We start from the raw sequence: 22,356 nt of genomic DNA on the forward strand, positions 1-22,356 counted from the left end.
CTGGTGGGGGCACTGGGAAGCTATGGACACTGATTTCTGGTGAGTCATTCATCCCCAGTAAGATTTCAGAGTCTACATGAATCAAACTACTGAAGGCGCCATCTCTGTTTGGGTTTTGTAATTGCATGTTTAATGCAAGAGAAATAAGAACAATAATCACTAATTATGACTGAGTGGATTGTTGTATCTGTTTCATGTTGTTTGGGGGAGTTACAGTGGAGGAAAAAAGCTGATGTGGAAGAATGAGCGATGAAAGTGGAAAACTGTGTATATTCTCTAGATGAAGGGATGTTATTTCTCCAACTGTTGCTAACTCCATAATTTAAATATTGTTTTCTGAAGCCAGTACTGAAGGCAATAATATTATTTGTTGAGTTACATAATAATGAAGAGAAATCATGGAGGAAAAAAAAGACCATCACTGCTGAAGCTGCAGATGTTGACCAGCATGAATGTTATATCGTTTTTGAATAATTGAATAATTTAAAATCAACAATTAAAAATACTATATATAAAATATATATTGCATAAGACATAAAGTTCATACTACGAGGTCAAAACTGTTCTGATGCATCTGGAAGTGGCAATCTCCTCCAGAGAGGGCAGAGAGCATCTGATGATCTTCTGTGATTGTTTATGACTCTCTGCAGTAAGTAATGACACTCTCGATTGTGGCACGGTAAAAGGACACAAGCAGCTTCTGGTTCAGTCTGTTTTTATTGAGGAAACACAGGAAGTACAGACACTGCATTATCTTTGCTGCCATCACCCATGTGTTCTCCGACTATGACAGATCATTTGAGATCATAATCAGAAGGAGGCCATTGTCTCTACCCATTCTCCATTTATGTAGAGAGGGGTATAATCCTCTGCAGTCTTACAGAAGTCAAAGATGACCTCCTTGTTTTTGTGGTGTTTAGAAGCAGATTGTTGGCTGCACACCACTCTGTCAGCAGCCACATCCCCTCTCTGTAACCAGCCTCTTCCCCCTTTGTGATGATGTGTAAGTTCAATAAGGAAGATCTTCAGTCACACATCTGTGTGCTTCCCCAGTGCTGGCAGCAAATCTAAGCTTTAGATCATTTTCACTTTCCCATGCCATCAAGCTGGTTGTGACATCACTGGTCTAGTCCAATCATCTTTCTGCTGGCCTTCTTCAGGCCAATCAGCCTTCACATATACTTTAAATGTCACTGCATATCTGTCATTCTTCCTTGTGGACACCTTCATGCAACTAGTACTAGTATAAATACAGTATGAGGAACTAGCAGTAAACCATTCATGTGGTTTAAGTCTACTCACTCACAGGCATGGCTGCTCATCTCATCATGTTTCTCCTCTTCAGTGTACTTAAAGGTCAGTCATAGAAATAATTTAATTACCTCGTGTTTCAACAGCTAATGTCAGCAGATGATAAAATTAATGAATAGTTTTTGTATTGGCACTTTCATACTTGCCAACATTCAAATGTGTGTAGATATATAATAGACAAATCACATGAAGGAATAATATTTTAACCAGTTTAAGTAAATATAATCATTAAAGTACTTTATTTGTTCTTGTTGCAGGAGTTCACAGCATAACTACAGTCAGTCAAGTATCAGTGAAAGCTGGACAATCTATCTCCATCCCATGTCTCTATGACTCCCAGTATGAAAATTATCTCAAATATCTGTGTAAAGGATACTATTATCGAGAATGCAAATATGCAGTAAAAACAAACCAGCCAGACCAGTCAGGAAAATATTCAATCTCTGATGACAAAAAACAAAGAATCTTCACTGTGACTATTAAAAATTTAAACGCAGATCAGGACAGTCATTACTGGTGTGCTGTGGAGATTCCTGGGATATGGGAAGATGTGAGAGTCTATTTTCATCTGTCTGTCATCAGCGGTAAGAATCCAAAAGTACATTCAAGTACATTTCAAATAAGCCAAAATATTAGGAAAGACTTGGTTGTAATACTAGAATTACTCTGTCAGTCAAGATATAAGAAGAATAAACATGTTTTTAAAAAATGCTCAAGAAGCTATAAATGTAAAGTATAAGACTAGTAACAACTTACTACTTGTTCTACATCAAGGTTCACCCAGTTTCTATGTGGATCATCAGGATATTACAGGGTTTAATGGAGGAAATATCACCATCAAGTTTTACACTACACAAACTGGGAAAATAAAGTGGTGCAAGTTGGGCAGCAAGTGTGTAACACAGCCAACTGGATCAATAGATGGAACAAGAGTGAGCATTAATGAAAGTGTTCACAGTGTTTTCACTGTCACCATGAGTCGAGTGACCACAAAGAGCAGCGGCTGGTACTTATGTTATAAAGGAGACCTCCAGGTGCCAGTGCATTTAACTGTGAATGAAACTTTCACACCCAGTAAGTACAACAACTCTGAACCTGAAATACATTTGTATGAATATTCCCCATGCATCATGATTAGCAATGCTTTGATATGATATTAGAAAATGTTAATCAATTCGTTCTTGCTTGTAGCCTCAGTCATTCCTCACTGAATCTCACAGTTTTCTTTGTTTTTCCCAGATAAAACAAGTACTAAAGATCAGGATGAACAACCAAGGTCAAAAGGACTGCACTGACATGCACTAGCTATACAACTGTGGTTACACGCTGTCTATTTATTGTCATTATGTGAAAACTTTGACCTATGGAAATGATAATTGTTTGTTTTTATTCCACAGTGGTTCCCTAACAGCTCTCATTATCTCTTTGACTTTGTTGATCTTCTTTGTAACAGTGAGCTTGGTCATTTGGTTTGTGCTCAAAAGATCCAGTAAGTTCACGCGCTCACCGTTGATGAAGCCAGTTCATTCTTCTTACATAATTTAACGTTAAATGTTGACGACACTGCAGTCGCACTTTGAGAGTAAGTTCTTGTTTCTCTTTCAGAATGGACCAAAAGAGAATCATCAGGCACGGCACTGGTATGACATGCTAATTCATTTTGAATTAATTTTTTTCATTATTTAAGAACAAGAATAATCTGGTAAGATAAACCAAGTACTCTTTGTAGATGCAGTAGTGCAATACAACTGCAGCACACGAATAAATGGTAATCATATCACGTAAATCAGCGGTCCCCAACCCCCGGGCCTCGGACCGGTACCCGTCCGTGAGACGTTTGGTACCGGGCAGCGAGAGTTGAGGCTCAGGTGTGAAATGTATGGTTTTCAGGGTTTTTATCGGTTTGTTATCGTTTTTATCGTTAACTCGGTTTTCCTGGGTCGTGTGTTATGAATAAATCTTCTTTTTTTCGGTACCGGCACTAGTTTTATTTTTGTTGTATTTATCCGCGACACCTTATTGCCGGTCCGTGAAAATATTGTCGGGCATAAACCGGTCCGTGGCGCAAAAAAGATTGGGGACCGCTGCCGTAAATAACTTCCTTAATAATGGATATCTGTAGCGTTACGGTTTCTCTTTTGGACACAGGCTCATGAGGAAGTGTATACGTCTGTTAAGCATAGAAACAAAATTGGTTCCCTCCACTAAAGTAACAAAAAATCAACACTTACAGAGTGAGGACAATCCCATTTAAAGCAGCACATGCAGAAGTGAAACATAAATGTGACAAATATAGATAAATTGGATTATATCCAACCCTGCTGCAATAAACAGCTGTGGTTAGCGGTTGTTACTGGCACGGTAGAGCAAAGTGGGAAATGACATTTTTCATGTGTTTCACACCAGCTAGAGTATGGAGTGTAAATTTAAAAATAACATTACACTTTACTGTTGCTCTGCTTCCATGTGTGATATACTTACTAATAACTTTAAAGAAACCTGTGTGTTCTGTTTGTAGATTTTGTCCAATAATTATTATAGATCATAGGACTGATAAATATTCACAGATGTTGCCCCTTGAAAAAGGGTTAGGCAAGTTCAGAAGTGACAGCCATAAACATTCACAAACATAATGTTAAACGTAAGTAATTTATTTTACTACACGTGCTTGTAATTGGATTAAAAAAAAAGGTTTAAAGTCTGTTTTGATCTCCGTTTCATATCTGTCTCTTCTTTCTTTCTCAGAGTGTCACTGCTAAATGCGATGAGGATGTGACATACAGCTCTGTGTTTACTGTAACTCAACAAACCACACAAAGGGTGCGTTATAAAAGCTCCGTGTCACAATGTTTCTCAGACATTAAAACTTATGTTCTTTTTTTACATTGTCACCACACAAACAGCATGGCTCAGTCTTAGTGTGTCTGGTGGCTAGACCACTGCTTTAATTCAGACCAAATACTGTAAATATTAGCAACACTTTCAACTCTAAATCTTCAGTACTATATCAGTACCACTACTGTGAAATGGATCAAAGCTTAAAGAATGCAGAGACTCACTTGTTTATCAGTTGCACTAAAAGTCATTCATAAGCGAGTGCTATTGTTCTGTTTGTTTAGACTGAAATATTAAATAGCTAGATGACTGAATACTTTTCTCTGTAGCCTAAAAGGTAATAATTCCCTCTTTTCATCTAGTACCAGAAGAAATTTGTTAGGTATTTATGTCTGATCAGATTAAACCTTTTTAGTAATTTGTGATCAGGGCTGGCACAAGCATGTGCATTGCCATCAGCTGTTTAGTGTTAACAAATGCTGGCATGTATGAATGCTGAATTTAGATGGTAAATAAAGTGACCATAACATATAAACACTGTATAGTTCTCTCTTTAGTTTAAGCATCACATACTTAAGCATGCATTCCAAGAGCTGATGTTGCGATATCCTCTGGTCTAGCTCATCTTTACTCATTCTGCCTAACTCTCATCTTTGCTTCTGTTCTCCCACAGACTGAAAGAGGAGCAGAAGATGTTACATACAGCACTTTGGCTGACTACCAAGCTCAGAGCACCTAATTATTGGATGGTTTAAAATGAGTTATAATAATTTGTCAGTTTGTGCTTTGTTTGCTAACTACAGCCCAGTTGACGTGTTTCAGGCATCAGATTTTTTTTTTTTTTTACCATATTTCTTAGTTCAGGTCACATTCCCTGATCAGAGACTAATAACTAGGTAACTACAGAACAAACGTCCGTGCAAACATGCAGGAAACCAGTTATTTATTCTACTCGGGATGATCTGTGCTTCCCTCACACTGAGGCATGCAGCAACGCTTGTATGAAAATAATAATAATAATAATGATAAGTTTGCCCAGAGGCAAGTCAAATATCTGGGTTATTATCTCAAAATTTCAAGTCACTGGCTCAAACTTCTGAGCAAGCCAAATTTTTGAGATAGCCTGGAAATTTAACTTATGGATAACATTTTGTTACTGGTGGAAACAAGCTTCTATAGGGAAAGGGCACAAAAACCTGAGATTTTAAAAGCTCAGTAGTAACTCAGTGGTTAGTAGCCATACTCAGGAATTTTTTTTTTTTTTTTTTTTTTAAATCAATGTATCTCTTTTGTGACTGACACAGCACTTACCAACCATTTACTAGTGCTATTGTAATCATAGATAGGCTGAATTAGTGATATATTTTTATATATTATATACAAGTGCTTTTCAAAAGCTTATTTTATTTTTTGTACAGTATAGGTAAACTGATACTTTTAAGTGAAACTGTTACAATCTAAAAGTAAAATATATTTTATTTCCCATAATTTGAAACATATCAATAAAACCAGATGTTTTAGATTTAGTCCATACTATTAGAAGGATAAAATTGCATGTTAATCAATGTATGTCATCAGCGTTCATTAACTTCTATGTTCATTTTATCTTTATCTTCATTATATTACAAAATGTGCCAATTTTTAAGTAAAACAACCTTCACACCACATAGTGATTCTGCCTTTTGTTTGATTTCCACCCACCCTTCTTCTACTGCCCCTATGGGTTTTTTCCAGTAAAAAGACCAGAACAGCTCTCCTGGGACACATCCAGGAAGCATCATTTCACACAGAGGAGCTGAGCCCTTTATAAATTGCACAACTCCTCACCCCATTTCAAAGTGTGAGCCCCACTACATGCAACAAGACAACAGAAAACTACAGGACTTGGAAACTATTTACAGCTTTGGAAGGTGGAACAAAGAGGATAAACACAACATTAGGCAACTGGTTTATTTTGGTGGCTAAACAGTCGATACTATTCACAAAAATCTGCATACGCCCTTTCAATGTGGCAGAACAGAAAAATGACACTATTATGGTGGGCAGACATGAACTGCATCACCCATCAGTATCCAATTCAGTTCCTGAGTTATGGAGTTGAAAAGTAGCAAGAAAAAGGGCATGATGTCAGAAAATCATCCTGTGTGAAGACAGTCACTGAAAACGTGATATACAGTAATGTTTCTGAACGTCAGCAAGCATTAAAACTAACACATTTTAACTAATGCTTCAAAGCATAAGCTCCATTCCTTCAAAATTCTCACTATGAAAATCTGTTTTTTTACTTCAGACATCTACAGGATAAAATAATACGGGGGGGATACCTGAAACCAAGTTACACAATGTTTATCCCGTCTCAGCACAGGACACAATTCAATCATAAATCAGTGTACACTGCAAAGTGTTTACAAAAAAAAAAAAAAAAAAGGACAGAAAATGACTATAACGATTATTGAGTAAATTGTTTATGTTGGACAAACATTTGGAAATGCATTAATCCACCAACTACATAGATATATATATATTTCTTAAAGTCTGTACATTAAAAGTAAATACAAAAAAAAGGAGAAATAAAACCTGTTTCAAGCTGGAACAGCTTAAAATGAGTATGCTCGAGTCACTCATTTGTACCATCGCACTCATTTGTTACTGGCTGCTGGTTCTCCACACAAAAAAAAAAAATTAAAAAAAAAAAAAAGGCATCTCGTCCGATTGTAAAATAGTTTCAATTTTTGCAGCTACTGCATCAGGAGACGTTCAGTCAGAGTCGCACTCAAGCTGTTCTCTGTGTTTCATCTCCAAAAACTTTGCCATGTGCTCCAGTCGTGACGAACCTCGGTATATCCACTCCTTATGTTCACTCTCCTATGAGAAAAAGACTTAATTAATAAAGCAACTAAGTAAGTAATTAAAGGAAAAGAACTGGCATCAGATCCTAGTAGATGCAACTATGCTATCAATTTCAAAATCCTACTTCATCTTGTTTTCAAGTCATCTAATTCATGTGATTTTCTGAAAACTTAACCTCCGCCCTTTAGCTAGTGGTCACTAAGATTCTTATTTGTCACTGATTTTTAGCAGACGCACCTATGGCATCAATTTTAAGTTTCTATGTATATAAGAAATTGAAATAGCAATACAAGTATTGCCTACAGCAGTGATAAATTCTTTTATTTCTGCCTTGAAAAAAAGCATATTGATGCAGACGTTTGTAAGAATGTGCCAATCATCTACAAACAGATGCCACAAATATCAAATATTTTTCCACTAAGACACTGACTAAATATTTTCAACAAATTCTCAAGCTTGAACTTTTGCTTTGAAGGAGAACACAGACCCAGTTTCTCCCATGTTTGAATAGTTGAACAGTGTTTGCATCTTCCATGCAAACTACTGGCGACTACAGCATCTTTGCAAATCCAAGGATACAGTGACCAATTTCATCTAGCAACCTCCAGAAACCACTCACCAACCAGCTGCAGAATACACATCTCTCCTTAGCGAACCAAAGAACAGTTTCTAAGCCTGCAAGATCAGAGTTAAAGCAATCGATTTCACAGCCTGCCAGCAACCATCTGCCAACCGGTTGGGGAATACATGCTTTTTCCTAGCGATCAGCGGTTGCTAGATCATCGACCGATCTCAAGGCCTGTGTGACTGGAGCCACTCCGTCTCCAATGTCAGTGTCTGAACTTTTTCTATTATACCTTGTATAAAACTTACAATTTACCTTAAAAAATTACCTGTGACTGCTTTGTGTTAGTATTGTTCTAAATTCATAAATGTTATAAAATTCAGCTGAAAATCAATTATAAAAATTTTAAACTAAAAGATAAATGAAATACTGACCTGAAAGACAACCTGCATTAAGCTGCAGTCAATAATCTGCACTTCACACTTTTGCAGGACTCCGTTCAATTCAGCATTAAGGGTCTGTCCAAGCCTGTACTGGGTTAACTGAGGGTACGGCCACTTCTTCAGGTAATGTTCTATGAAGTCTTTGTGAGGGCCCTCTGGAATGTCATCTGCAACGTTTTCCACTTTCAAACAAAAGAAAAAAAAAAGAAAAAAAAAAAGAAAGAAAAAGTTGGTTACTCATTTTATGTGTCTAAGAGCTGTACAGTCAGTAAATGAAAACACTTGACAGGATTTCTGAGTATATGAATATGAAACCCCCCAAAGTATAAAAACAATTCAACTTACAAGGTTTCCAAACCAAATGAATTAAAGGTAAGCCAACATAGACCGGCGTGTGATCATCCAAAAAGATCAAGAACCTGGAATTGTAAAATGTATTAGCATCAAGTCAAACTTCCAGTGTTAGCAGTTCCTAACAGAAAATCTTGGCTAAACAGTCAAATCTGATTGCACAGCACGCTATAAATTAATTGGGTCGACCATTGCAGGCATCACACAAAGAAACCATCAGTGATGCAATTAAGTTTATCTAAAGTTACAAAGTGACGTGTATTTTCTTAACCAAATACATGAAAATGATAAAAAAAAAAAAAAATGGTACTAAAAATATAAATGTTTTTAGTAATATTACAATATTACTCCAATGTGCCAAAAGGGTACACAAAATTTTTGTAGCGATTTTAATCATAAAATTGAAATAAACACCTTAAGCGGTTCTTTCTGCTGGGGAGCTCGCCTACGACACCAGGCTGGAACCGGTACTTGTTATCTTGACACTGAACCACCACACGGCCACCAACATACAGCTGCTCCACCTTTGCTGTGGTGTCAAAAGCAACGTGGTGTCCAGATACTAGACTCTTCCCTTTTTCTTCAAAACTGACTTTGTATTTCAACCGTCCGTCTTCTGCAAAAAGAGAGAGAAAAAAAAAGAGACCAATTTTCACTTCAGTTTTATCAATTTATTTTAGTTCATCATCTCTTAACATTTTTGCCTAAAATTTGGTTTAAAAAAAATATTTTCAGAAAAGCAAAACTTTGAAACTTCTTTCTGCACTCAGCTCACTGTGCCTACCTTGCTTCAACTGGCATCTAATCTCATCATGTCACATGTTTTTAAAATCAGCCAAATGAGAGCAAATGCACTTTACTCTTGCTATTTAAGGACAGGCAATCAAATTTCAGGTGCACTGCTTCCACCTTGTGGTGGTAGTGGTGCCTTACATATACCCAGCCACCAGAAAAACAAAATATACAAAAGTTGTCTTTTCCAAACTCATTCACTGCCATTAATGTGCAGTGTTGTTCTTATGTCTAAGGAAAATGATGCTGTGACAAGAAAAAAAAAAAAAAAAGAGCTTTCAATTTCTTCTGAGCATAAGATGAATCGCATTTTTGCTGGGCCTAGAGTAAAAACCTCAAAAACATTCACAAAAAGAGAGGAGAGAGAAAAGGACAAAACACATCAGAAGATATTTAAAATCTCTAGATCATCTGAAACTAAATACAATTAACAGTTAGCAATTACTTTCAGCCTTTTCTAACGCAGGATTTTGAAGAAACTCTTTTCAATGCATGAATTCTTTCAAACATTACTGTGATATCTGGCAGAATTTTCTCTTACCCCTTGTAACTATCTCGACTATTTTCCCCCGTTGCCACCTCATAGGTCTTCTCCTAGCCAGAACTACCATGTTCAATTTGAGTTCTGCCTTTGGTGCCTCAGGTCGGGCAGTTATTATTTCCTTGGAGGAATGGCCAAACACTGATGATATTATAACAGGAGCCACATCTGCCGCTGTGGGGGGGGAGAACACAAGGGTTTTAAATTCTTTAAACCACTGCTGTTCATCTGTAAAGAGAAGTTACGCTAATTTTATGGCGTCTGTGACCTTACCATTGGTGCTGGTGCTCGCAGGTGAAGCAGGTGGTGGTGTTCTGTCGCTCTCACTGCATTTGTTCATTCCTGCAGGTTTCTGTGTACTGTTAGAGGGTGAAAAATCTGAATCACTGGAATCAACTTCTGGCTCCCACTGCATATCTGAATCAGAGCTGCTGAGAGACTCATCTTCACTGTAGAACTGCTGAGGTGTTGGTGGTCGCAGAGACCTGACCTTATATTCAGGAAGTCTAGTCAACACTACCACTGGCTTTTTAAATGGTCTGGGACAGTCCAAGCCGTTTTGGCATAGTTTCCTCTTTCTGGCAGTTTCATTTACACAGCAAACTGAGTCATTTGGAGATTCAAACGTATGTTCTGCAAAGAAAAACATAAGTGTAAAATGTGATGTGCAATTAAGACAAAAAACAAAAACAAAAAACAAAATCAAAACTAAACTAAAACAACGTCTTGATGCATTCTCAATCATCCAAGTAAATCTCCAAAAGTTGAATCTGTTCATCTGGACGTAGCGTTTTGTGGGAGAAACGTTTCGTCACTCATCCAAGTGACTTCTTCAGTCTCAGCTGACTGCAGGTTTCCCCAAACCTTATAAACAGTACATTTGCATAATGACTGAAACCAGCCCACTGAAGGAACAATGGGCTGTGAGGTCAGTTCCTTAATCATAATGCAAATTCCCATGACCGTTGATCAACAATCACTGACCAAAACCCACTGATCAAAGAACACTGATCAATGGCCATGAGTACCATTCACAGAGAGTTGGGGAATGGCTGCAATCACAGCATTGTAAGATGGCGAAAGATTACGTGAAAAGGGAAAGACCATCTCTGAATCGAGGAGGGGGCCTAAGGGTACATCTTTCGCCATCTTACAATGCTGTGATTGCAGCCATTCCCCAACTCTCTGTGAATGGTACTCATGGCCATTGATCAGTGTTCTTTGATCAGTGGGTTTTGGTCAGTGATTGTTGATCAACGGTCATGGGAATTTGCATTATGATTAAGGAACTGACCTCACAGCCCATTGTTCCTTCAGTGGGCTGGTTTCAGTCATTATGCAAATGTACTGTTTATAAGGTTTGGGGAAACCTGCAGTCAGCTGAGACTGAAGAAGTCACTTGGATGAGTGACGAAACGTTTCTCCCACAAAACGCTACGTCCAGATGAACAGATTCAACTTTTGGAGATAAACTAAAACAAACATTATGTTTATGTTGCAGTCCAATTAGATATTAAATTAATAAGAAACCCTTTTGATAACTTGTTTTTTTAAACATTTTATTGTTCAATAAAATGCTTAAGATACCATGTGGACATGGATGAGGTTTTTGGTCACTAGTGCAATACATGGGTCATTTCATCTCCAATCCAGTGACTAAAAATTTCATGTCACAATACATTTTGTGTGTTTTATTTTGCATTACCATTAAATACAACTATATACACTTTTGATGCCTCTGTCCCAATTTACAGATCCTGATTCGTTTTATGATAAGAGACATTAAAGACAATTTCAGGTGTTTATCTTTAATAGTTTTTTAGATATTCATGTTTAAACATTGTCTCAGACTTTGAAGGGCACGCAAACATGCTGGATGGAAGTCGAAAGAACATTTCTGAGATCTATAGCTTGAAAATTACTTGGTATATGACACTAAAATTTTAAAGCAATGATTTTGCACAGTGATGTGAAAAAGTGTTTGCCTCTTTCCCGATTTCCTTTTTTTTTGGCATGTTCATCATACTACATGCAGTACACCTTGCCTCGCCCAGGAGGCGAGGTGTAGTTCTTTCCATATATATTTTAGTATTTTAGCTTGTGACTACATTTGAGGTTAGGGATGTAAAACTGACCTGCAAATCGAGAGCTTTGCTTTACTCTCATGGGACTGGTGAGGGACCAGACAAAGAGAGAGTCAAAAGACCCTTATGAGTGAATAATCTAGGGAATAGTTCCGGGGAGATGTGTGCCTGGTGGTCGGGCCTTGGCCTATTAGGCCCGGCCGGGAGCAGTCTGAAGCAGGGATATATCCAAACTTTGGACTATGAAATTTTTTTGGCAAATGGTCAAGTGGAAGGCTCAAAATGATATAACAACAATATACTTACTTTCATCCTCACATTCATAATCCAACAGGTCTTCTTCAGTCTTCAAGGACTCCTGAAGTAACAACGTTTTCGTCTCCAACTGATCCACAGTCATAATCATAGCCATGGCCACTATAACAAAAATCAAACATTGGAGCTTTCAGTCATTTATTAAAGCTTCTGTGCAAAGATAAGTGTGAACAGAAATAAAATGTCCCACAGCAACTTCCTGTTTATCTGGCATGGATAGTGTAAGAGTGCTCACACAACAATACAGCATTTGGCTATCCCCAAAGGTCAGCTGGACTTTTCCCTTTGCAAATGACTTAACTCCTCACCCTTTCAACAGTGACAGTAGGGCCACTACTCCTTCGCACCAAAAGGCACCAGTTAAAGTGGTTCAGGCATCTAACCAGTTTCCCTCGTGGGTGAGGTGATCTGGGCATATCCTACCAGGAAGTGCCCCCAAAGGTAGACCCACAACCCCCTAGATTACATCTCTAGCCTGACCCGGTAATGCCCCAGGTGACCTGGAGGAGGTGGTGTAGTACATGTGGTCGGTCTGGGCTTCTTTGCGTAGCCCCACGACTGAATAAACGACAAAAAATGAATAGACTATCTGACACAAGAGTTTATCATGAACACCTTGGGGTTCTCTTGTACCTGCTGCTGACCATGGTTTTCTAGTAACACGAAAAAACTAAACTATAATTACGCCACTTTATAAAAAAAATAAAAATAAAACACACACACATACAGCGTACCCGGGGATTTTACAATACTACACGTATTGTAGAAAATAAAGACACGCATGCAGAAAAAAAATGAGTCAGTTAACACAGCCGTTTAATAAACGCGTTCACGTGTGTTTTGACTTCTTTCCGTTAGCTTATCTTGAGTACAACAAATACCGCTAGCTTATCTGTTCCTTGTTACGGCTGAAAGTTAACCTAACGATCACGGTTGTTCTTATAACCAAGGACACAAACTTACCTGTTGTTGTCTCGCGATTATCCACCTCAAAAATCACAAAGGTCTGGTCCCTTTTGTGAACAGAAGCAATTAAAAGCTAAAAATCGGTCGCTCGAGCTAGCTAACTTCCTTTAGCACTGACAGCCTACATACAAAAGGAAACAAAGAAACATGCCGTTAAACATCCTTTCAGATTTTGCATCGTAAAAGTATTTAAATTACACAAAACAACTCGCACTACGATAATTTTTTGCTACTGAGACGTGTACGAAAATAGGAACAATTCCAAAATTTGCTTTCATACTTTGTGGCAACTAGGCCCCAAAACAAGTAGGTTGCCCGCGAGAATGACGCAAGTTTGATTTTACTCAGGCATCCTTGTGGCTGCCTGGGGTCCTGAGCTACGACGTGATAGGTCAGGATTTGGTTGCAGTAAGTCTCCTTCAGCTCGCCCTCCAACCGGTGACGCCTTCCTCGGTTTTGCGTTGTGAGGAATATTTGTAATAAAAACCACTTTCCTACGCCGCTAGCATCATCTTCCACTGGTAAGAGACTCCTTAATTTAGGCTTACGCTGTTATTCTTCTTCACAGCACGGATTAATCAGTTGTGAAGCGTTTGACACACACCGGCACTCTGCAGGCTAGCAAAGTTAGCTGCTAGCTGTAGCTGCGTCTGACACATGTCGCGTGGAATACTGGCCAGCTTTGCTGTTATGCGCTTTATGCTGCTAAAATGTACGATGTGTGGCTTAAAAGCACTTTTGGAAAACATTCACAACTTTAACATTAGTTATACTTTGGTTATCCACTACGTAGACTGGTTGGTTATCCATGCTACTAGAGGGCTCCTTGTGCGAACGATCAGTTTAATTAACACATCTCCCTAATAGGAACAGGCATGTACCTCGCCACGCCTAGCTGTGACTCTCAGTTAATGCGGAGGAGTAGTTTAATTAGAGCCAGGCCCGAGCGAAGTTCCCAAGTGCCTCAAAATGGCTCCTAACTTGATAACCTTGCCTGTCGCCTGTCACACAGTTGAGTCCACCTGACGCAATTATGTTAATCGGAAAGTGAAACTAACATTGTGATTGTGACAGAGATTTTACATGGCTGAATAAGGACACCTGCCTCTTATCAGCCAGACAGGCTGCTCTCCCCACAGAGTTGTACACCAGTACAGTAGTACAAGTTTGACTTTGCTACAGCGTTCATTGCCCATCAGGTCATCAGCAGGATGGTGAAATAGTTATAACTCCTTAATAATGCAAGGCTTAGTTTTCATTACAGATGTCAAAACTTTAGAAAGAGTAGATGATTATGCCGAAGATGTCCTCCAGACTCTGACAGTATTTCACACTTCGATGGGATAAAATGTGACAGCAACTTCTACCTTTATATTCCTGTATAGTTTCCATTCACATCATAACCAGACACAAGTACAGCTACCCGCTGTGACCCCTTGTGAAAAAGCAAGCAGCTGGAAGGAGCTTCTTTTACTAAAAATTAAGATAATTTTACCACTGTATGTTGTTTCTATCCACAGATACAATGGCTGTGCCTCCTTCATATGCTGACCTGGGCAAGTCTGCCAAGGACATCTTCAACAAAGGCTATGGTATGATATGATTTGACTTTTTTTAAAGTTTGGCCAATGTGTTAAAATTGTAGGAAAGCTTTAAAATAATTTGAAGAAAAAAACCCAATCTGTCTTTCCTTAAGGATTTGGCCAGGTGAAGCTTGATGTCAAGACAAAGTCAGCCAGCGGAGTGGTAAGATTTCTTTCGTCATTTCATTTGTGAGGCAAAAATTGAAATAAGAGCACGGCCTTATGGTAATTTGATGCCAAAGCAATTTGTCTGTATGCTTGTTGTTGGCATTTTTTTCTAAAATTGCCTCTTACAGGAATTCAAAACATCTGGTTCCTCCAACACTGATACCAGCAAAGTCGTGGGAAGTCTGGAAACTAAATACAAGCGGTCAGAATACGGCCTGACCTTCACTGAGAAGTGGAATACCGACAACACCTTGGGAACAGAAATCACTGTTGAAGATCAGGTTAGAAATATATTCATTTGCTGTTATTTAACAACATGTCACAGAAAAGCAAAAATGTGTATACTAAAGATGACCGCACAGCATTCATTAGTGATTTGTTATTGTTTCTTACAGATTGCCAAAGGACTGAAGTTGACTTTTGACACAACCTTTTCACCAAACACTGGGTAAGATGGATAAAATGAAGTTTTCTGTGAATTTTTATTGAAATCTTAATGAATTAATCTTGTTATGACCATCGTTCTTTTAGACTAGTAATTACAGCAGCCAGATCTTTGCTCCATGTCCTTCTGACAATTGTTGTTGTTGGCCATGTGACTTTAATCAGAGTATGGAGGTAGTCTGTTTAAAAAGCCATTACAGAGACTGGCTCTCAGTCATTCCTATTTAGTTATTTTTACTTTACTTTTTACTTATATGTGCTTTAGCAGTTAGTTGAACTTCATTAGAAGAAATATGTTGGACCTTACTGTGCTGCTCATATGGTGAGGCAACTCCAAGTAAGCTTTCTTTCTGGAGTATAAATCACATGAGGAAAGGGCACATGGCCCAGAGGAAGCGTGTCATCTTTCATAGTGAGGGTGGAGTTACGTGGCTACATGGAGACAGCATGTTTACAGCTACGGTGTCATGCTAAAACTGAAAACTAAACTCCACTGCTGAGACTAATGGTTCTTTCAGGACTTTCAGGGGGGTTTTATTAGTATACTATGAGAAATGTAACCTCTCAACTGGACTTGATTTAAAAGTTTTTATTTGAGTTTTACAAAACTGACTTTTTTCTTATCAACAGCAAGAAGAGTGGCAAAGTTAAGGCCGCCTACAAGCGTGAGTACGTCAACTTGGGCTGTGATGTTGACTTTGACTTTGCTGGCCCCACCATCCACGGAGCTGCTGTCATTGGATACGAGGGATGGCTCGCTGGTTACCAGATGAGCTTTGACACCGCCAAATCAAAAATGGCCCGGAACAACTTTGCCATTGGCTACAAGACGGGAGACTTCCAACTGCATACCAATGTGTAAGCAGAGATTATGTTTTACACATCTGTATTTTAATCTTAAAATTTTTTCACCAAATTTATAATAAATCATTTCAAAATTATTCCAAAACTGCTGCCTAACTCTGAGAAATTGGAAGCATATGAGTTATAGTCAGTTGACACTTTCTTAAGAAATCCCATATTTGGATTCCTGTTGCCTAAAATCTGTGTTATGATCTTTGAAGCAATGATGGTGCAGAGTTTGGCGGCTCCATCTACCAGAAGGTGAGCGACAGTCTGGAGACTGCAGTCAACCTGGCATGGACCGCTGGCAGCAACAGCACACGCTTTGGTATTGCAGCCAAATACCAGCTGGACAAAGATGCCTCCATCAGTGTAAGTAGTTGAGCACAGGGTTTCAGAATAATGTGGAAAAGGAAAAGTGGTTGTCTTACACTGACTCTTAAATCCTCTTTTCTTTTTTTTTTTTTTTCTTTTTTTAGGCTAAAGTGAACAACAATAGTCTTGTTGGTGTTGGCTACACCCAAACCCTTAGACCAGGTGAGCTGCTTTTCTACAGGTTCATTCACATTATTCTTACGACGCGTATCACTCTTGTATCCTTTAATCTAATGTCTTCCCACAAAGCAGTTTAGACTGGGTGCGCGCGCGCTCTCTCTCGCTCTCGCTCTCTCTCTCTCTCTCTCTCTCTCTCTCGCTCTCATAAATGAACTGACCTATAACAGAGACATTTACAGAAACACTTAACCGCCTACATTTTTCGCACAACTATCAGAATGTGATTTAAGCGAGGAATGTTGTAACGGTTAATGTGAGTTCATCTTGTGTGCAGGTGTGAAACTGACCCTTTCTGGTCTGGTCGACGGAAAGAACATCAATGCAGGAGGCCACAAGCTGGGTCTTGGCTTGGAACTGGAAGCCTAAGCTTTCTCCATACTGGAAGGACTAGGGAATATCAGAAGAACCTGGCCTTAAATGTCATGTCCAACTCAAGCCAGCAAGGGGATATCTTGGAGAGAATGGTTCAAAGGCTACTGCAACAAACTCTTGAGTACCACTTCAAGTTGGTGCTTCTGTCAGTGGTACATTTTATCTTTTGTTGCTTTTTACTTTGTAGTTGCATCTGTTCAAGAGACAGTTCTTGGCATAATATTTATAAATCATGTCATTGTTCCTGTCCAGCACTGCCATAATAATCCGATAAATACAATCCCTTTGTCATCAACTCTGTGTGGCTTTATTGTGATAATCCAAGACACTCCTCTTTATTTTTTTTTAATGTGTAAACATCAATACATTGATCAGTGATGAGCATTGTCATACTTGCTCTGAATTCACACCCGTGACCATCTGATATTCCTTTGTCATCCAGTTATTTGCAATCTTGTTAAGTACACTAGTACACTACTTTTTTTTTTCTGATAATATTTAAATGTGGCCGAAACCTACCTGTCGATGCACACAAGGACAAAATAAAGCCCTGTAATGTTTTGTTTTGCTTTGTCCATCACAGTTTTTCGTGTTCTGTTAAAGCTGCACTAAAACTTGATAGTTTGGGGGTTGCTTAAAGTTGGAACTGCAAGTTTGAAAGCCACCTGTGTACAAGGCCAACCAAACGAAACAAGCTTTTGTTTCTGTATTAACAGACCTGGGAGACGCGTCATTGATGTTCTCAGTAATGCCAAACTGTCAATCTCTAGAACAAAAGTTCTGACTTGAAGTTGCACGTGTACACCCTCAAAAGTGCTTCCCTACTCAGAGCAAAGAGAGCCCACTGGAAGGTCCTTATGTGTATGTACTCATTTTCAATAAAGTCTTTGAACTCCACAAATGTACTCTAGTATTTGATAGTAGATTACCACTAACCATACCTCATTTATTAACTGGTTAATATTAAACTTTGAAAGAGGATCAGGGGCTCTAATTCAGTTAAATTTCCTTGCTTATCTGACATGTGTGAATACCTCTTAAATGAGGCAAAATATTTTAAGAAACTTAAACTGTTAAGCCTCTGTTGAATTAAAGTTGTTTTGACAGAGCAGGAAAAAATATTTCAAGAAAGGTTTAGTAATTCTGTAATCAGACTCAGCATTTTTGCAGCACCGGCAGCAGTCTCAACTGTCTTGAGTCTTCTGTGTGCTTTGAACACCAAAATTAAAGCACTTTCTGCCATTCACCCTTCAGCCATCTAAGGTTGTCAGATTTAATGGGGACCATCAACTGCTTCAAGTCTTGGGAAGGTGATTGAAGTTGGAGCTAGCATGCCAGTTGAGTTTGTGTGTGTGGGTGTGTGTTGCTTAGTTATTCAGAGTCTTTTAAGTGATATTTTGGGAAGGATGATAGATGATTTTACTGTCAAACCCACATTCATCTGATATATTTAGTAGACGGAAACGGGGAAAAGCTCTGGAAATATCAAGTCCAGTAGAGAATGATTTGATATAAAATATCAAAAACAGATGTTGTACACAGAGCGGTAAGACACCGTTGAACCTAAAAGCCACACTAAGCAATAATAAACTAACGAACAAGCAACAGCACGGCATGAGAGAATCAGTCCTTCACTCAAGGAAGCCTACAACCCCTTTCCTTTCCAAAAAAGTTGGGATTCTGTGTAAAATGCAAAACATAAATACAATTGTAATTTTACTAGCAGATTTAATTCTTTAGGTATAGGCTTAAAATGAATGTCACATTTATGCATTCAAAAAGTAAGTGAAGTAGCTTTAATAAATGTTTAGAGCATAGCCATAGCAATCGGTGTAAACAGTATGTATGTTACGAGCTAGTTTCATAAATATAACAGCTCCATTCACAGCAAGAATCAGAGGATCTTTTAATCTCACATTTATTTGTCAGCACATACCAAAGCAGACAATGATGGACAAAAAAAAAAAATCAGAAGGCAGCTTTCATTTTACATTCATACATGTTTTGTTGTGATTCAAAGGGATTTTTTGATACATCATAAGCTGATTTAAGGTTCAGAGGCAAGACTCCAGCAAACGTTAGAGAAATCGTGTTCTTTGTGTTGGAAAAGAAGTTGCAGCCTTGAGATTTGTTCTCTTTGCTTGACTCTGCTTCATGCTTGCATTAGATAAGCCATTCTCTTTTTGTTTGCCTGACGTTTGCCTGTTTAAACTGCTGTCTCATTAAATGGAAGCATTCTTCACATCTTCCATAACCCTGTTTGGGTTTTATTGCACTTAACTTGTGTTTCTCTGACTTTATACTGTCCACCTTACAAGTTTTACCTTAAGGATCATTTACGATCGGAGTCATCAGACCCCTTTGGTTGCTGTGCTTGGTTTCTGTCTGCTGCCCCTTGATGAAACTCATTGATTTCTGCAGTTGTTTTTTCCTTTGGCACCACAGGTTGGACCGTTTGAATTCTATCCCCAGCGTTTTCTTGTAGACTTTCCACTTTAGGAAGACTTTTTACATTAGATCTAAGAGATGATTCTTTCTCTTGGTCTTTATTGCTATCATTACTTGTATCTTGAATGCTTTTTGCTACTTTGTGCTCTGCTGCAGCATCAGATTTGATGCTTTCCTTTGGCTCTGTATCAGCATGTTCCTTTCTCTCATTCACAAGTGCTGTATGTGAATTTGATTGAGCAGTCAAACCTGTGGCCTTCTCATCTGTTTCAGAATTAAGAGTTTTAACCTTATCCTGAACTTGAATAGTGCTGCCTAGCTCTTGAGTTTTTTCTGATTGTTCAGACTCATGAACAGAGATTTCGCCAACAGACTTATTTGCAAGAGCTGAGGTCAAACTTATTTCCTCACCATGTCCTTGATCACATGCCTCGGATTTGTTCTCAGTATTAACTTGGAGTTTATCATACAGTTTAACAGAAAGCTCTGTCTGAGCCTTTTCCACTGTAACTGATGTCATCTCCCCCTTTTCTGTGCTTTCAGCTTTTTCTTGATGCTCAAGCTCTTCAACAACAAAGCTTTCACCCAATAAATCTTCCCTTTGTGCAACTTTATCTATGCTGTTCTCTGCTTCATTCTCAGCCACTTCAGTCTCCTGTGACCCTTCTTTATTTTTATGAGCCTTTTCACCACCTTCATCCTGACCAGGACTCTCTTTACCCCCACCATCACTTCCCTTCTCTTCATTTACCACTGATACTTGATTCTGCTGACTGTCAGATATCTGGTCACCTTCTCTCTCTCGAGTATCTTTACTATCATTCTCTTTCTTACTGCTCCCTCTCTCACTTTTGGAACATCCCTGCTCATTATTTCCCTCCTCTGAGCCTGTATCCTCAAATTCTGACATCTCAATTTCCCTGGTGGTCTCTGTTATGATTTCCTCTACAAACTTGTAGTGGGGCTCTGCTCGCCTGCGTGGGCCACCCGGTCGGTTATGGCAAGGGAGCGTGTAAATAGGGGACTGATGGTAGATGTAGGGCAAGGAGATATGTGTGTCTGACTCTGTGGACAGCCGAGCCTCCTCACCACAGAGAAGTTTCCTGCAGAACAAGAAAGACAAATCTTATGTTATGTGTTGGTTGTCTTTTAAATGTCATCACACACCTGACATTTCACCTAAAGTTTACCTAAGGCTGACCTCGTACATGGCATAGTCACTGTCATGTAATGTTCTCCATCTAGACCCTTAAAAGAACTGCTCTCTTTACATTTGAACCAACTGACTGTTGCAGTAACATCATTTCCACAGCACTGCACAGTCATTAATTTCCCGGGACAATGAAGTTAGCTTCAGTCTAGATAAATGCAGGGCTCTTAGTGCATGATTAAAGCACTAAGAGCTGCTTTAATCTAAGAGTCTGAAAAGTGGGATCTATGTGGAAGTCTATGGAATACATAGCCACTGTGAAAATAGTACCTGTAAGACAGTATCTCCACATCCAAAGCCATCTTCACATTTAACAGATCCTGATACTCCCGCAGATAACCAGACATGTCGAATTTGCAATTAATGAGCTCATTTTCAAGTTCTTTGATTGTGTTCTGGGGCAGAAAAGATAACATTTGTTAAGTGAGCATATAAACAATGAGCACGGCTTAATTATAACATGAAAAGCACTTTACCTGATAGTGAATAATTTCCTCCTTGTGGCGATCCTCGACGTCATGAAGTTGCTTCTCCAACGCTTCTCTGGTGCCTTTAGCGCAATCCAGCTCGATGTTTTTGGCCTGTAAGCTCTTCCTGTACTGTTGAATCTCTTGCTGGCTCGCTTTTAAAGCCTTTCTCTTGGTGTCAACTGCCTCCGTTAATCTTGCAATCTGAGATCGGAAAGTTTCTCCTATCTGCTGGACGTCGGACACGGTGTGACCTTCCAGCTGTGCCCTGATGTCTCGGAGTGCCGCAGTGACGCCAGGGTGTCCAAATTCGTGGTCTTTCACAGTTACTTGCGCTCCCTGGATTTGGTCAAATATCTCTGCCACCTGGGCCTCATGGTTGTTCTTCAGGAAGTGGATTTCATCTACGAGGGACTGCGCTTTCTTGTCCAGGTGTAGTTTAGCCTGATACGCGTCACTGACGTCCTTCTTCAGGACCATGATTTTGCTCTCAGTATCGGATCTGCTACGAACCTCCTGTTCACATTGCCGTCTCAAGGTGGAAAGCTCTTCCTCTAAATTCTGATGCTCAATATCAATCTGATGCTTCTGATGTGCAATGTCCTGAACCAGCTGTCTCATCTTCCTGAGTTCTTCTCCATATTCCTCCTCTAAACAAGATGCGGGCTTTGCTTTCCCTCGTATCTCTTCGATTTCTCTCTCCAGCTCGTGGTTCTGGTGCTCCAGCTGGTGCACCTTCTCTATGAATCCCGCCAGTCGATCATTCAAGCCCTGCATCACTTCTTTGTCATTAAACTTTACATTTACATTTACCGGGTTGGTCCAGTTCGTCCCCCTGATGGCGACACCGCTATCCGGTCGCAAATGTCTAGCTTTTTGTTGTGAATCGAGCTCTTTTGCGATTCTGTGTGCGTTGCGGAGTCTGTTATCCATGCTGTGAATCGTGTCGGCGCTGTAAAGGTGCGGTGCAGAGAGGCTCCACGCGGGTTTTTATAACCGTCGCCATATGCTAGGTATGCAGAATGGAGCTGTCCACGGTGCTGAGAGGGTGTAGCATCAGCTAATAGCTGATGAGCGCTTACGCCACATTTTAAGCATGTGACGCGGGTAACATGACCATTCAACATCATCATCATCATTATAACAATCTGTACAAGGTCGTTGTATGTACCTATTCTCCTATTTTCATAAAGTAATTGGACAGATTGGCGTA

At 39.2% G+C, this 22,356-nt stretch overlaps 4 protein-coding genes across 6 annotated transcripts; 2 read left to right on the forward strand and 2 right to left on the reverse strand.

Moving 5' to 3' along the window:
• Positions 1–1,219: 1,219 nt before the first annotated feature.
• On the forward strand, positions 1,220–6,573 carry LOC106098739 (uncharacterized). Of its 3 annotated transcripts, none has more exons than XM_019366809.2 (8): positions 1,220–1,356; positions 1,569–1,895; positions 2,086–2,385; positions 2,551–2,587; positions 2,709–2,800; positions 2,917–2,951; positions 4,057–4,131; positions 4,820–6,573. In XM_019366809.2, the coding sequence occupies exons 1-8, from the start codon at positions 1,311–1,313 to the stop codon at positions 4,883–4,885; spliced, it is 978 nt and encodes a 325-aa protein (XP_019222354.1). In that variant the 5' UTR covers positions 1,220–1,310; the 3' UTR covers positions 4,886–6,573. The 3 variants fall into 3 exon arrangements, with proteins under 3 accessions (XP_019222354.1, XP_019222355.1, XP_019222356.1); XM_019366811.2 differs by lacking the exon at positions 1,220–1,356 and having other exon boundaries at positions 1,567–1,650; positions 1,809–1,895; XM_019366810.2 differs by lacking the exons at positions 4,057–4,131; positions 4,820–6,573 and having other exon boundaries at positions 2,917–3,210.
• Positions 6,083–13,471, reverse strand: LOC102075851 (histone-lysine N-methyltransferase SETDB1-B). Its single transcript, XM_005456610.4, has 9 exons — positions 13,334–13,471; positions 13,051–13,174; positions 12,079–12,189; positions 9,962–10,321; positions 9,689–9,862; positions 8,770–8,971; positions 8,350–8,423; positions 7,996–8,186; positions 6,083–7,011 (listed from the first exon to the last, which is right to left on the reverse strand). The coding sequence occupies exons 3-9, from the start codon at positions 12,182–12,184 to the stop codon at positions 6,904–6,906; spliced, it is 1,215 nt and encodes a 404-aa protein (XP_005456667.1). The 5' UTR covers positions 12,185–12,189; positions 13,051–13,174; positions 13,334–13,471; the 3' UTR covers positions 6,083–6,903.
• On the forward strand, positions 13,428–17,915 carry vdac2 (voltage-dependent anion channel 2). The gene is made up of 9 exons (XM_003451964.5): positions 13,428–13,574; positions 14,574–14,645; positions 14,750–14,799; positions 14,933–15,085; positions 15,200–15,252; positions 15,879–16,106; positions 16,313–16,463; positions 16,571–16,628; positions 16,921–17,915. The coding sequence occupies exons 2-9, from the start codon at positions 14,579–14,581 to the stop codon at positions 17,010–17,012; spliced, it is 852 nt and encodes a 283-aa protein (XP_003452012.1). The 5' UTR covers positions 13,428–13,574; positions 14,574–14,578; the 3' UTR covers positions 17,013–17,915.
• Positions 17,015–22,224, reverse strand: LOC100692637 (alpha-internexin). The gene is made up of 3 exons (XM_003452008.5): positions 21,153–22,224; positions 20,947–21,071; positions 17,015–20,569 (listed from the first exon to the last, which is right to left on the reverse strand). Exons 1-3 carry the CDS (start codon positions 22,074–22,076, stop codon positions 19,351–19,353), a joined length of 2,268 nt encoding a protein of 755 aa, XP_003452056.1. The 5' UTR covers positions 22,077–22,224; the 3' UTR covers positions 17,015–19,350.
• Positions 22,225–22,356: the final 132 nt, after the last annotated feature.

The sequence above is a fragment of the Oreochromis niloticus genome, linkage group LG13 (assembly GCF_001858045.2).
Source record: "Oreochromis niloticus isolate F11D_XX linkage group LG13, O_niloticus_UMD_NMBU, whole genome shotgun sequence".
Lineage (NCBI taxonomy): Eukaryota > Metazoa > Chordata > Actinopteri > Cichliformes > Cichlidae > Oreochromis > Oreochromis niloticus.

What these genes read in the sequence shown, in the direction of transcription:
- LOC106098739 (XM_019366809.2), top strand. Translation starts at nt 1,311, where the DNA reads ATGGCTGCTCATCTCATCATGTTTCTCCTCTTCAGTGTACTTAAAG. An exon ending in AATCATCAGGCACGGCACTG is followed by an intron (nt 2,952 to 4,056) that starts GTATGACATGCT and finishes TTTCTTTCTCAG; the next exon opens with AGTGTCACTGCTAAATGCGA. An exon ending in CTCAACAAACCACACAAAGG is followed by an intron (nt 4,132 to 4,819) that starts GTGCGTTATAAA and finishes GTTCTCCCACAG; the next exon opens with ACTGAAAGAGGAGCAGAAGA.
- LOC102075851 (XM_005456610.4), bottom strand. Translation starts at nt 12,184, where the DNA reads ATGGCTATGATTATGACTGTGGATCAGTTGGAGACGAAAACGTTGTTA. An exon ending in AGTCGAGATAGTTACAAGGG is followed by an intron (nt 8,972 to 9,688) that starts GTAAGAGAAAAT and finishes CTCTTTTTGCAG; the next exon opens with AAGACGGACGGTTGAAATAC. An exon ending in AGCAGAAAGAACCGCTTAAG is followed by an intron (nt 8,424 to 8,769) that starts GTGTTTATTTCA and finishes TTACAATTCCAG; the next exon opens with GTTCTTGATCTTTTTGGATG.
- vdac2 (XM_003451964.5), top strand. Translation starts at nt 14,579, where the DNA reads ATGGCTGTGCCTCCTTCATATGCTGACCTGGGCAAGTCTGCCAAGGAC. An exon ending in CATCTTCAACAAAGGCTATG is followed by an intron (nt 14,646 to 14,749) that starts GTATGATATGAT and finishes TCTTTCCTTAAG; the next exon opens with GATTTGGCCAGGTGAAGCTT. An exon ending in ACAAAGATGCCTCCATCAGT is followed by an intron (nt 16,464 to 16,570) that starts GTAAGTAGTTGA and finishes TTCTTTTTTTAG; the next exon opens with GCTAAAGTGAACAACAATAG.
- LOC100692637 (XM_003452008.5), bottom strand. Translation starts at nt 22,076, where the DNA reads ATGGATAACAGACTCCGCAACGCACACAGAATCGCAAAAGAGCTCGAT. An exon ending in AGGAAATTATTCACTATCAG is followed by an intron (nt 21,072 to 21,152) that starts GTAAAGTGCTTT and finishes TTTCTGCCCCAG; the next exon opens with AACACAATCAAAGAACTTGA. An exon ending in GTGGAGATACTGTCTTACAG is followed by an intron (nt 20,570 to 20,946) that starts GTACTATTTTCA and finishes CTTGTTCTGCAG; the next exon opens with GAAACTTCTCTGTGGTGAGG.